Consider the following 13,937-nt stretch of genomic DNA (forward strand, 5'->3'; position numbering starts at 1 on the left):
GGGGAAAGGACATAGATTTCCAGCACAGCAGGCTCAGGGCCTCCCCCTACTTGCTTTCTCCCCTGGCACGATCTCTCTCAATTACATGGTGTCTGTGTGCAATTCTTGCTCTTTTGTTGGATCAAACCCAGGTCTCATGCATTCAGGCATGTGCTTTACCATGACACCACATCACAGTTGGTTCTGACACCCTTGGTTCTAAGCTCCAATACAAGGCTGAGGAGGGAGACCATGCTTGGCATCTTACACCACACTCCATGGGCTGGTGCTACTGCCCAGTTGGGTAGGGATGTTCAGGACTGGTGACCCCAGGAACATGGGTGGGCTGGCTTTTCCCCATGCCCAGAGCTCTCAGTTTAGGGCTAGGCTGCCTTACACATCAGGGGAGCATCGAGGGATGCAATGATGGAAGCCTGGTTCCCTTCTCAGGAGCAGCTTAGGTTAGTTCACTCCTCTGTAGGTTCCCAGAGATCCTGCCTACACTCCATCAGCACTTCAAAAGTCAACTAGCATCACCCCAAAATTAGTTCTCACCTTGGCCCCCAAAAGAATAGAGGGTAAGGATGCTGGTAGACACATCTGGGCACTCACATTCCCTTGACCTGGCTCTATCTCAGTGGCTTAGAGAGGCTGAATGGCTGTCTCCAGGCCAGACACTCCCACAGAGATCACCCCAGGCCTTCTGCTTCTAGGCATCAGTTTTTCCTTTCGAGTTTCCGGTTCTCACCTCAAGGCTGGAGCCAGGCCTCTGGGACAGCCGTGATCCAGGCCATGAGAAAACAAAATATTTTTCTTGCTCTGGGTTCATAGCCAACACTTGCTCGGGGCCAGCTAAACTGGTTCTGAGGATGTGAGGGCAAAAAGCGAGCAAACCCCAGGATGATGGCCCTGAGAGGCTGTGGGAACAATGGGGCCCCCTAGGGCCCACCAGGCTGAGACAATCTCAGACTCAGTCACAAATCCGCTCTGAACCTAGATTTGCCACATGGTGACACTGTGTGAGCCACTTCAATGGCTGTATCTGGCTTTGTGGGTATCAATTATGGATAAAGGGGGGACAGGTGACCCCAGGGCACACTCCAGTCAGGGAGAGAGAAGCACATTCCGTGTGTATGTATGTATGTGTGTGTGTGTGTGTGTGTGTGTGTGTGTGTGTGTTTGTGTGGCAACTGGGTGAACCCCACCACTGTATAGGCCCACAAGCTTCCCTAAGAAGCCACTTCCATGCCCTTAGCTGGGTGTGTCCCCAAACTAGAAATACAAACCCAGGGTCCCTACAGTGCTCTGGGCCTCTCCCCGTCCTGGGCTGGCCAGTGTCCAGGCCAACAATCAGCCCTGACTGGTCTGAGCTGGGGACTCTACACGATAAACTGGCACCTCGGACTTGTTCTGATTGAGATGTTCTTGGTCTGCGTGAGTAACCCCAGCAAGTAGGGGACAGAGACCAGGAGGCCTCCCTGTCTACCTCATCCCAGCAACTCCCCCAGTCGGGGGCACATCTGCTGACAAGGAATCAGGTGAGAAGGGGTGGGATATGAAGAGCTGGGTTGGGGTACAGGCCATGCATGTCTGACTAGCTGCAAACCCCAACACTGTGTTGTTTCCATACACCTCAGGGCCTCCCACTGCCCAATAGGGCTGCCCCCCCAGCACCTCAAGATGCTGCCTCACAGAACAGCCCAATGTACCACTGGTGGTTTAAACTGCTGTGCCCACAGACTACTCCTCCCAAGTCTACACATGCAACATTCCCTCAAAAACGAGTGACAAGCTTGTTTCATTTGTGTTTACTTATAATGTCATTAAAAAATGAGGGGAAAAAAACCCCACCAAATCATCTGGAAATCCTCTGCCAATAAACAAATCCTGTGATTTATAGCTGCTTCACTGATGAGGCAAGTCCCTTGGGTGCCATCTGTCAAGTTCCACATGTGCGGCCAGGCTGGTCAGTGGTCCATGCCACGCATGGCTGCCACAGTGGACACGAGGCGGCGTGGCAGGCCCTTACTAGCCTGAAGGAAACCCTCTGGCTTGGCCTTAAGGAGTGTGGCAAGGTTTTGCAGTGTTCGGGACGGCTGCAGGCCCAGGGCATCCATCACATTGATCAGGTAGTCTGGGGTAAAAACAAAGCTCAGCAGACAAACCCCCACAAACAAGATGAGCAAACAGTACAGCTGCCCCCAATGCTGCCCACCTGCTCCACCCTCAGGGCTGTGTTCGGGGTATTGGGCATGTGGGATTCAGGAGGCTAGAGTGAAGGATTAAGCACATACTATGCAGACAGGAGGCCACAGGCTCATGCCAAGAATTTTAACATTATGCAGACTTGGCTTGTCACCTGCCAGCTGATACTTTTAACCTTGACCCTCAGCCCAGACCCTCAACACAGACCCTCAGCGCCTGTCAGAGCTCTCTACAAGACACTTAGTTCCTGGCCCACTCCCTGCCCACATTAGTGACCACATGGAGAACTAACTCCAGGGATCAGGGGATACCTGAGCTCTTAACTGCTACCAAAGAGCCCATAGGGCTGGAGAGAGCGAACCTGGGTGGGTACAAGCTCTGCAGGCCGAAAGCAGCACCAAGGCTCCCCACTGCAGGGTCCAAAACTAAGAGTAGCCCCTGAGCACCTAAAGTTGTGGCTCTAAAACCACAACCATAACTACAGACAATGGGATGGGGCTGTGAGACCCCCAGGATAGCAGCCAGAGGGGCAGAAGTTGGGGCCCCTTTGACCTGCACCCTTACTTGACAGCACCAGGTCTCTGTGGAGGTAGGGAGATGGAGAGAGCTGGCAGGTATGGACAGAAGGGTGGGCTGGCACCTGGCAGGTCAGGGTACCCTGGGAGAATTCTGCAAACAAAGCCTACTAAGTAAGCAACACCTGCTTCCTCCCTCCAGCTCCTCTCCTGACCCACCAGGTCCCTGAGACATGACATGTCTGGGTGTCAGCCCTTAGGGAATCCAGCTTTCAGCTTCACCCCAAATCCCTGCTGGAGCTCAGTGGGGCCATTCACAGGGATTCTGGCATGTTGGGAGGACTTGGCTGCCCCCTCCCATTCTGGGTACCCACCGATGTCAGTGGCCAGCTGCTTGGTGGAGTGCGGGGTCAGCTGGGGGGATTTGGAGAATGACATCGCAGTAGGTCTGCATGGTGGCCCTGGCGATCGAGCCCAGCCAGTGGTCAGCCATGTTGTCCAGCTCAGGTAGCTCGTCTCCTGCAAGGGGAAAGAAGGTCACAGGAAGCTGAGCCCACTGGAGCCAGTGGTTCACACGTGGGATGTCCGAGATTCATTTGGAAGAAGCAGAAGGAGGGAAAACTCAGCACAGGAAGGGAGTCGTGGCAGGAGGAACAGACAGGCGCTGGGATACTTATCCTACAGATTCCAGAGAACCACCAGGCTATTATAATCACCAATGTCAAGTGATTAGCAGGAGAGTGAGGACCAGTACTGGGAATGAATGCAGAATAGGACAAATGTAGGAGGAAGGGGTAGTACGAGAGGGGTGGAGTGACAACATAAAGAGCCCTATGGCCTGAGAGATTGTATAGCAGGTTAGGCACTGACTGGCATTGCACACAGCTGACCCAGGTTCCATCCCCAGCATCAAATATGGTCCCTGGAGCACAGCCAAGAGTGATCCCTGAGTTGAATCAAGAGTAAGCCCTGAGCAAAGCTGGGTAAAGCCCAAAAACTAAACAAAAGAATTACCATGACAGGTTTAGAATAATCAGTATTAACTTCATAATACTGAAAAATATCTTATCTGCGCCAGAGTAATACCATAGCAGGCAGGATACTTGCTTTGCACGCTTGTGGCTGACCAGGTTCAACCCCTAGCATCCCATATCGTTATCCCCTGGAATATCCCCTGGGATATCCCTGAGTACTGCTAGGAGTGATTCCTGAGTGCAGAGTCTAGAGTAAACCCTAAGCATCACTTGGTATGGCAAAATAAACAAAACACAATTTCCAGATTAGGCCAGAGTCAGTATAGTGGTCAGAGCACTGGTCTTGATGAGGTGCATGCTGGTTCAATTCCTAGCACCACATGCTCCTTAAACACCACCCAGTGCAGCCCTGAGCACCACCACAGTGGCCCTGGTGGATACGAGCACCACAGAACAAATGCTGCACCCTATCCTCAAAGACCCCACAGGCCCAGTTCACTGAGAACAGCTATGAGACACTCCTGGGCACAGCCTCTCCCAGTATTTTTTTTTCCAGGTGATAAAGTGAAAAATGCCCTTCATCCCTCTCCTCACATCCCCTCCCCCTGCCCAGAGGCAGCACAGACTAGGATTCTGGCTGTGTCCAGTAATTTTTTCTATCCCCCTAATGTGAGCTGCTACGCTCTGCATTTCTGTCTGCCTAACACAAGTTTATCTAGGGAGAGCTCTTTGCACTTACCACTGCCCTCCATGGCGAGGTTCTGCCTCCCCTGGCAGTGACACAGCCCCAGCTATTCACCTGTTCACAAGCCAGGGGTACCCCGCATTTCTGCAATGACCTTTGGATGCAATTTTATTTTTTTTCAGATTGGTACTTTCTCTTGAGCAGATGAATTTTTTGTTTTGGGGACATACCAGGCAGAGCTCAAGGCTTACTCCTGGCTCTGCACTCAGGGATCACTCCTGGCAGTGCTCAGGGGACCAAATGGGATGCTGGGGATCAAATCCAGTCAGCTGTGTGCAAGAACTACCAAGAGACTACTGTCCTATCACTCTGGCCCAAGCAGCTGAATCTTTTACCAACCAATTTGTACTTTGTCTTTCTTGAAGAGGTGCTGCGGTCACAAGCAGAAGTACAAGAATTCACTCTCACTGCTATTCTGGGGGAAAGTGTGGTGCCAAAAACAGGACAGGGGCCAGCAAATGGTCAGCTGCATCTAAAGCCAGCACCATAACCCTGAACTCTGTCCCTATCCACTTGGCCTTTTCCCTTGGCTCATCCCCTCAGGAAAGTCATGTGTCTAATTCTACAAACTGTGGGGCCCTGTTGAAATCTGGGTGTTAATTCAGGTTTTCCTTTGCCCACGGAGAGAGAGAAAACCAGGATCCTCGGGGCACTGGAAACACATCACCCCCTTTAGGCCAAGACTCATGTTCTGCCAAAGAGAAGGGCATGCACTCCTTGGGTGACTCTTGTGAGCTTTGCCCTATGACAGAAGCTTCTGGGGCTGGCCCAATCTCTCTTCCTCACCATTTCTGAAGACAGTAACCCAGACCTTCCTTGGTGGGTGTTGGGAGATGGGCATGTCCAGGCACTTCAGGAACTGGGCTCAGCCAGGAGTGGGGTCCTTTGCAGTGGGCACTCACCTTGTTCAGGAGGAAAGGGCAGCTTCCCAGCATGCAGGGCCAACTCCAGGGCCGAGTCTTCCTGAGTCACGAAAGGCTCGAGATTAAGCGGGAGGGACATGATGTACTGGCCGATCTAGGAGAGAAGAGAGAATGGAGAATGCCAGTTGTCAGCGAAGGCAAATGCAGCCCCGACCTTTCTGGGACATGGATGGAACTGGATGCTGAGTGAGGTCAGTCAGGAAAGGAACAGACACAGAATGATCTCATATATGTGGGACTTAAAGAGGCACAGCAAGGGAGCAATTAAGGGCCAAAGGCAACACAGTGAGAGAACTGACCCACACAGCTGAATTAGGGGCACTGGGATCCTTGGGGAGAAAGATGAGTACAATGGTGATGGGTGTGGTGTTGGAATTCTTTATATGAGATACCATTAATAGTACTGTAAATCAGAATCTCAATTAAAAAGGATGGTGGAACAACAGCACAGCAGAGAGGGTGCTTGCCTTGTGCACAACTGAGTCAAATTCAATCCCAGGCATTCCATATGGGCCCCAACTCACTGCAAGAAGTAATCCTGAATACCAATCGGTACAGGCCAAACACCAAAACAAAAAAGCAGCATCTTCTCCCCCTCTTTAATTGCAACTGCTAAAAAATGTTTGCTCTGGGGCCAGAGATTTTGCTCCAAGGGCTGATGAGCACATGGTGTGTGCCTAGCATATTGTGTGTAGAAAATTTGGTTCCATCTCTGGTCCCCTGAGCACAGAGCAACGAGCAGCCCTTCAGCATTGTCAGGTGTGCCCCCTCACTCACGATAGTATATTCTTATCATGAAGATTTAGAATAAGAGCAAGATGGACTTGGAGTCAGCTGCAATTGGAGGTCTCAGGGTGCCAAGACCAGCCTGGTTTTCACTCTCACATTCTTTCTCTTCCCCAACAGCCCAACCAGGCATATGGGGAGACACAATACCCTAAGCCAGCAGCGCCCGGGCATTGTTAGTGACCAAAGATGGGGGGACAGCTGCTCGACTTGCTCCTCATCAGTGGCCAGGCTGGGCAGCACCTCTGGTAGTGGCAGCATTTAGGCTTCTTGGGTTCATGTTCTTGGAAGGACATTTCTTTAAAGGCAGCAGACTTTCCTCTAGCATTTTTCTCTCCCATCTGGCCATTTCAAATTCCTCAGCTGTGGCGTCTGGGTTGGTCAGACACAGGACAGAGGCGAAGTAAGAGTATAGCAGTGGATACCACAGAGGAAAAGCTTTTCTCCAGCCAACTGCACTCACAGGCTGTCCTTGAGCCCCTGCTTCAAGGACACTTCTGCCTGGGATCCCTATGATCAGCAGAAGAGCATTCTAGCCAGGCCATCCCCACTGTGTTGACAAGGTGAGGCTCCTTTAGAGACACATTTCGACACTCCAGATGGTCAAAGCAATCAGCCTCTGAGGAGGAGCTGGGATCCCTGGGGGTGCAAATTCCCAGGCTCTGGTCCCTCAGGAACACCGCCTGTGAGTTTTTCCAGAAATCAATTAGGAAGCAGCACTTTATCCTCCTTCCTTCTTAACGGGTGTGTCTCTTCTTTTCCTCACGGCCAGTGATGGGAATCAGAAGAGTGATGAGTTCTGAGGTCCCAGTGGCAGAGGCTGGCATCCCACCTTTACCATGGTGTGACCTGGGTCAGCTCACTGGATCCAGAAGGCCTAGGCTGCCTGGGCTTAGAATGAGGCTGTTGGTCTCAGGCCACGGTCCTCTAGTTTAGGATCTCAGGCCAATCCCATCACTGCTTATGTCCTTCCAGCAGCACGATTTCCCCGAATTAATGGCAATGGAGTCTGGGGCTAAAAATAAGATCCTTCCTGCAGGCAGCAGAGACCAGCCCTCATATCACCATCTCACCTGTAAGGGTCAGACCCAGGACAAAATCTGAGGCCCCAGAAACTGAAGCCAGTGAGAGTGATTGTCAAGGCATCTGTCTCCATGAAGGGAGCTGAATGCTGACCTGAGATACTCCTTCCTCATTGTTCAGAGAGTCATGACTTACATTAGCAGAGCAGAAGGCAGAGATGGAGATGGCCTCACAAAACCACCCTGGAGACCCTGGGCAGGAAAATGGCATGTGCCTGGCCCTGTTGCAGTACCTGTCCACAGTTTCTCACAATTAGTACTAAGCGACGGAGGAGCCAAAGAGAGAGTTCAGTGCGTAAAGCACTCGTATTTATTTATTTATTTATTTATTTATTTATTTTGTTTTTGGGTCACATCCAGAAGTGCTCAGGGGTTACTCCTGGCTCTACACTCAGAAATCGCCCCTGGCAGGCATGGGGGACCATATGGGATGCCGGGATTTGAACCACCGTCCTTCTGCATGAAAGGCAAACGCCTTACCTCCATGCTATCTCTCTGGCAGGGCACTCGTCTTGTATGGGGAAGACCTGGATTCAATCCCTGGAATCCTATAGATGGTCCCCCAGCCCTGCTGGGAGTGACTCCTGAGCATAGAAGGAGTAAGTGAACTCTGAGTTTCCCTTGTATGGCCCCAAAACAAGACAAAAAAAATGTCACGCAAATGTTGGGGTGACAGAAGACCTACCCCTCATCCCCACTGCAGGACTGGACCAGCTCTCTGACAGCCTGCAGCACTCTGCATGGGGCTAGCCAGGAAAGAACTCATGAGAAGTGAGGCAGACAATAACATAGAACCAGCCGGTCCTTCAAGTCAAAGCCTCATCCTGGGGTGACTGCCCCTCAGTGTGAGACAAGGTGCAATAGGGGGTGGGTCCCCCTATCAGCTGCTGACCAGAAGCCAGCTGTGTCTCCTTCCAGCCCTAGATGAGGGCAGGAATTAAACAGTAACGGCTAGATTGCAGAGGACTCAGGCTAAGCACATACAGTGCATGCAGCAGGCCTGGACTCCATCCCAGTATTGCCCTGTGCCTACAGCCCTGCAAGGAGACAACACCTAGCACAAAGCCAGGGGTGGCTCTTGAGGACCACCAGGCATACCCAAACCCCAGAACATGAAAACAGAATAAAAGCAGCGCTGAGGGATGATGCCCAGTCACCCCACAGGACCAGACCCATGGGAGCACATGGTAAGGAAGGAGGCTGAGACATGCTCACATTGCTGATGTACTCGAGTGGCGTGAGGCTGAAGGTGGGCAGGTCCTCAGTCAGCGTCTCCCCAATACCTGCCGTGTTCCAGCTCTAGGGAGGAAGCAGATAAGGTGTCATCCTGCAGACCTGGGTCACAGCCCAGAGGTTCAGTCTCATTTCATACAGCTTTCTTCCTTCCCTTGCACCCCTACATCTTCATGCCAGGAAAGAGGAGAAGAGCCTGGAGAGTTTACTTAGCTAGTTGAGCCTCCTGTGCTATTGCTTTTGTTTATTGAGCTTAGTAGGCTTCGATGCTTCTTGTTTTGTTTTGGAGCCACACCCGTTGGCGCTCAAGGGTTACTTCTAGCTCTGTACTCAGAAATTGCTCCTGGCAAACTCAAGGGACCATATGGGATGCCAGGAATCAAACCCGGGTCCATCCTGGGTTGGCAGCATGCAAGGCAAACACCGTACTCTGTGCTATATTTCTGGCCCAAGGCTTGAATCTATGTCATTCAGGCTGAGATAATGGACAAGCAGGGACAAAGCTCGCTGTGTTCTGGGACCTTGGATCTCAGAAGACAGGAGCCCTGCACCCCTCAAATTCCACACAGGCCCCACACAGAAATCACCATCTAAGCTAGTGGCTTCAAGGCCCAGGGGGTTGGAGGGTTATCACCAAGTCCAAACTCTCATCTCTATCTGCCCTCAGCACTGAGTCCTCAGCTGATTCCAGGCAGAAAGGACCCCAGTCCTCTCTGAGAGCCTGAGGTGATCCCCAGGATCATGTCTCCACCTGTCATGTCACGTGAAAACATGGACAAAGCCACAGGTGTAGGGGTGTATAGGAAGTGGGAAGCCTTTCCATTCTCAGGAGTGTATCCCCTTGACCTGGGCTCCCCTGGGACACACCTCCATGGGGCTCCCTCAGGCCAGCCTGGAAAACTAAACCCCTTGGGGGGGGGGGGTTCTTGGGACACTGCTGAGGTCACTCAGGAGCTGCTCAGTAGTCACCTGACGCCTGATCCGGTCGCTTGAGCCTTTAAGTACATTCCGGCAATGGAGTGACCACAATCAACTACTGGCTCCTGGCCCAGGCCAGCCCGCAGTTATCTGCACTCAGCTCCAGCTCCTGCTCCACTGCCCAAGGCCTTCTCCTCCTTCCCACACCAGCCCCGCTCCATGTTAGCTACACCCCCCACCCAACCACCACAGCACAGCACCCACCCACAAGCACTAGGCCCAGTTCTGTGAGACAAGTGAGAGGAACAAGAAAACAAACCAGGGGCACTGGGAAAGGCTGGCTGCAGGTCACGGGTATAGAGAGGGTTATTGGAGAGAGAATCAGACGTGGACCAGTAAGCTGAGAAAGGTTCCCTTCAGCAGATGTTTGTGTGGAGGAAAGAAAACAACCAACTATTGCAACCAGTTTGTACATTTTTCTTGTTCTTTTTCCTAGACTCATCCATGTGATGCTTTGGACAACCCACAGTGATTCTCAGCTGATACAGCCTACAGCTTAGTGCCAGGGGCTGGGGCATTGGAGATGCTTACACCCTACAATGGTGGGGACTTCCTGGGTGGTCCAGGCAGTGCTCATGGGGCTCCAGCAGCTACCAACAATACTCAGGAGACTGAGCCAGGGTCAGGCACATTAAACCCTCATTTGAACTTTAAGCCCCGCGTCTCTGCATGGGACAGACAGTGAGAGCTGCTCACTGTGGCCTCAGTAGGGTGGCAAGACAGGGGGCTGCCACCTCTTTGACTCCACTCTCTCTGTTCTTGCCTCTGAGGGCAACTCCACATTCAAGAATGATAAGAAAGAGACTGAAAGGGCCAGTCAGATATAAAAGGAAGTTAAGGTGCTTGCCTTGCACAAGGCCAAGCTTGGTTCAATCCACAGCCCCACATAGAGCTCCCCAATGACTGTCAGAAGCAATCCCTGAGCACTGCTGGGTGTGGCCCAACACCCACCCCCACGAAATTAACCTATCAATCAATCAATCAATCAAAATAATTAACAGAAAGGGCCAGAGAGATAGCACAGTGGTAGGGCATTTGCCTTGCAGGCAGCCGATTCAAGTGAGATGGTAGTTTGAATCCCAGCATCCCATATGGTCCCCTGAGCCTGCCAGGAGGGATTTCTGAGCTCAGACCCAGGAGTAACCCCTGAGCACCTGCCAGGTGTGACCAAAAAACAAACAAACAAACAAATAAAAAGTTAACAGAAATTCATGCTGGCCTGGGATCCAGGTTAGAGTCAGGAGCCAAGAGCGCCAGAATCTGAGCACTGCTTCCTGTGTTTCATAGGGGAACAGGGGTGGGGGTAGAGGTAAAGCACTTGCAGCTGACCTGGGTTCAATCCCCGACACCCCATAGAATCCCCTGAGTACAGAGAACACTGCTGGGTATGGCCCTCAAAAAGGGGGGGGGTCAAGAAACAAGGTATAGGAGATGGAAACAACAACATGGGGGAGGATGTAGGCAAAGAGGACCATTCAAGGATGGTAAGGAAGCAGTGCTGGGCAGTGGGGCAACCAAACATATCAGAGGACTGGGCTAGGTTCCTGGAAAAGGCCCCTAGAAGGCTCAGGGTCAAAGCACAGCCAGGAAGAGGGCAAGAAGAGCCAGTGTGGAAAAGTGCGGAACAGGGCAGAGACGGAGGGGCTGCGGGCAGGTGGGTGGGGTGAAGTGGTAGACAAGTGGCTTGAAGAGGGCGACAGGGAAATGCTGCGGATTATATTTCAATTGTTCCAAATTTCTTTAAAGTGTCCTTCAAATGGGCGTCATCTATCTATCCATCTGTCACCAGGCAATAGACGGAAACTTCAATAATCTATTTTGAAATGGAATATATAGTGTTGGTTTATATTCTTGTAAAGTAAAAGGGCAATACAGTTTACCAGCAAACAATAAAAACAAACACTGAATGACTGGGGTTTTAAGTTTTCAGATCCTTAAGGCCAAGGCCTTTGCCTTTGTATTGTGTGTGTCTAAGCTGGCACTCAGGAGAACCCTCTTAATCCCTGAGCTACCCACAGCCGCAGGGAGGAGAAATTTGGGTGCCCCAGGACTCGCCTGTGTCCCAAGCCCTGGAAAGCAGAAATGGAGGTGGGGAATGAGGGGGGGGGGGCGCATACCAAGCCCTTGGGTGTGTGAACTCAGAGAATCAAAAGAAAAGTTTCAGCACAGCCAGACACAATTTTAAGCACTAACAAATAAAAACAAGAAAACAAGGGGACAGAATGTTAGTACAGTAGAGTCCCCTGAGCCTGCCATGAGTGACCCCCACCCCCACCCTGTGTAGAGCCAGGAGTTAAGTCCCAAGAAAACCAGAGAAATAAGTTAGAGCCCCAGAATCCCATATGGGCTCCTGAACCCTAAGAGGGGTGATCCCTGAGTGAAGAGCCAGGAATACCCTGAGAAACCACCCGACCAAAATCCAAAGAAGGAGTAAGCCCTGAGCACCTATCCCCACTGGGTATGGGTCCCCCCAAAGACAAAGCAAAGCAAAACAAAAAACAAGCAAATGTGCTAATCCCTTGTCTAAGGGGGGATGGCGGGGAGAGAAGCAGGGAGGCTGCCAGGAAGGGAAACAGCCTAGTGATAGAAACCAAGCTCCCTTCCACGGGACTTCCATAGATCTTCCATATTTTCTGGGAAATAATCTCTTTTGTGTTGAAGAAAAACTTTCATTTGATTAGTTTTTGTTTTGTTTTTGTCACATCGAACTGTGTTCATGGGTTCTCCTGGTTCTGTGTTCAGGAATCACTTCTGATGGTACAAAGGAACCATGTGGGATTCCAGGAATCAAACCCAAATAGGCCATGTGCAAGGCAAAGGTGTTGTGCTTTTGCCTCAGCCCCCTGAAAGAACTATTCTTGACCTGGAGATAGCACAGTTGGTTGGTAGGGTGCATGTACGATACATGGTTGACCTGGATCTGGTCCTCAGCACCACACAGGGACCCCAAATACCACTAGAATTTGGTTCCCCAAGAACCACCAGGGACCACTTCTGAGCAGAGTCAGGGGTAGACCCTGAGCACTGCTGGGTGAGGCTCATTCATGCCCTCAAAAATTAAGGACAGGCTCAGAGAGATAGCACAGCGGTGTTTGCCTTGCAAGCAGCCGATCCAGGACCAAAGGTGGTTGGTTCAAATCCCGGTGTCCCATATGGTCCCACCGTGCCTGCCAGGAGCTATTTCTGAGCAGACAGCCAAAAGTAACCCCTGAGTACCACCAGGTGTGGCCCAAAAACCAAAAAAAAAAAAAAAAAAAAATTAAGAAGGAAACTAGGTCTCTCAGGTGCCATCCTTTGTTTGGTTGAATGACCTTTTCTTTCTAAATGAATTCACAGAAAACTTATGTATGTTTAGTTTCTGTTGGAAGTACATCCCAGTTCCTCCTCAGGAACTCTGTCATGTCAGCCCTCAGTGAATCAGAACACAGGGAGAAAGGCTGGTATGACCCCACCACATGCTGAGTGGGGGTCACTAAGGGGATTTACAACTCCTCCAGAACTGCTTGAACTTCTGAAAATAAGCGTACACAATGCTCTTTATTTTGGCTTGGTTTTAGTTTTTAGGCCACACTCAGCAGTCCTCAGGGGTTACTCCTGGTTCTGTAGTTGAAACCACTCCTGGCAATGCTGGGGGAGGGAACCATGTGGGAAGCTGGGAATGGAACCTGGGTTAGACACATGCAAGGCAAATGTCCTACCCTCTGCGCTTTTGTTCCAGCCCCCACAATTCTCATTTTATGTACACACTATGTCGTTAATTCTAAAGCCATTTGTATCAATTATGTATCAATTATGAGGTGCATGTTCCAATCAATACATATGTAAATTGGAGCGCACCTGACAGGGTTTGAGAGCTACTCTCAGTACAGTGCTCAGAGGACCATGTGGTGCTGGGGTCTGACAACAAGGCTGCCATAGGCAAAGCTTGTGATCAGCCTTTGAGCCATCTCCCCAGCAACCCTGAGCTTTGTCTTGAAGAGAACCAACTTTCCTGGGGCTGGAAAGATAGCACAGCAGGTTGGGTGCTCCCCAGCACCTTATCTGGTTCCATAAGCACTGCTAGGAGTGATTTCTGAGTGCAGAGGCAGGAGCATTGATGAGTGTGGCCCCCAAACAAAAACAAAGCCAACAGTAAAGAGCAGTGACATTGCCCTTAAAGAATGAGGATCCTAGAAAGAAAGAAAACTGGGAGTTCTTAAGCAGCTCTCAGTGGTAAAGCTGTGCTAAGTCCTATTGCTGGCAAACCTCATGGGACTCTCCAGTTTCTGCTGCCCGAGACTTTCTGCATCCCCCTGTGAAAGCTGAGAAGCTGAGGTACATGGGAGGATCCAGCCCCATGATACACTCTGAGGACATTTGGCAAGATAGGCACAGCTGCCTGCCATGCAGGTAGGTCTTCCCCACCCGCACCTGTGCCAGAGGGGACCACATGGCTAAGTTTTGAACAGTCCTGAAGTCCAGGAATTGTAGAATCCTAGGGTGGTCAAAAGACACTCAGAAACGAGACCAAGTTCCAT

General features: G+C 51.1%; 1 protein-coding gene across 1 annotated transcript in view; it reads right to left on the bottom strand.

Annotated features, from left to right (window-relative positions):
- Positions 1 to 1,772: 1,772 nt before the first annotated feature.
- COG7 (component of oligomeric golgi complex 7) overlaps positions 1,773 to 13,937 on the bottom strand; it is a 44,248-nt gene continuing 32,083 nt past the window's right edge. Inside the window, 5 exon segments of the mRNA XM_049789507.1 lie at positions 1,773 to 2,113; positions 3,074 to 3,119; positions 3,121 to 3,218; positions 5,321 to 5,435; positions 8,425 to 8,508. Coding sequence (XP_049645464.1) covers positions 1,947 to 2,113; positions 3,074 to 3,119; positions 3,121 to 3,218; positions 5,321 to 5,435; positions 8,425 to 8,508 — 510 coding nt within the window. The 3' untranslated portion in view covers positions 1,773 to 1,946.

Source organism: Suncus etruscus, chromosome 15 (genome assembly GCF_024139225.1).
Source record: "Suncus etruscus isolate mSunEtr1 chromosome 15, mSunEtr1.pri.cur, whole genome shotgun sequence".
NCBI lineage: Eukaryota > Metazoa > Chordata > Mammalia > Eulipotyphla > Soricidae > Suncus > Suncus etruscus.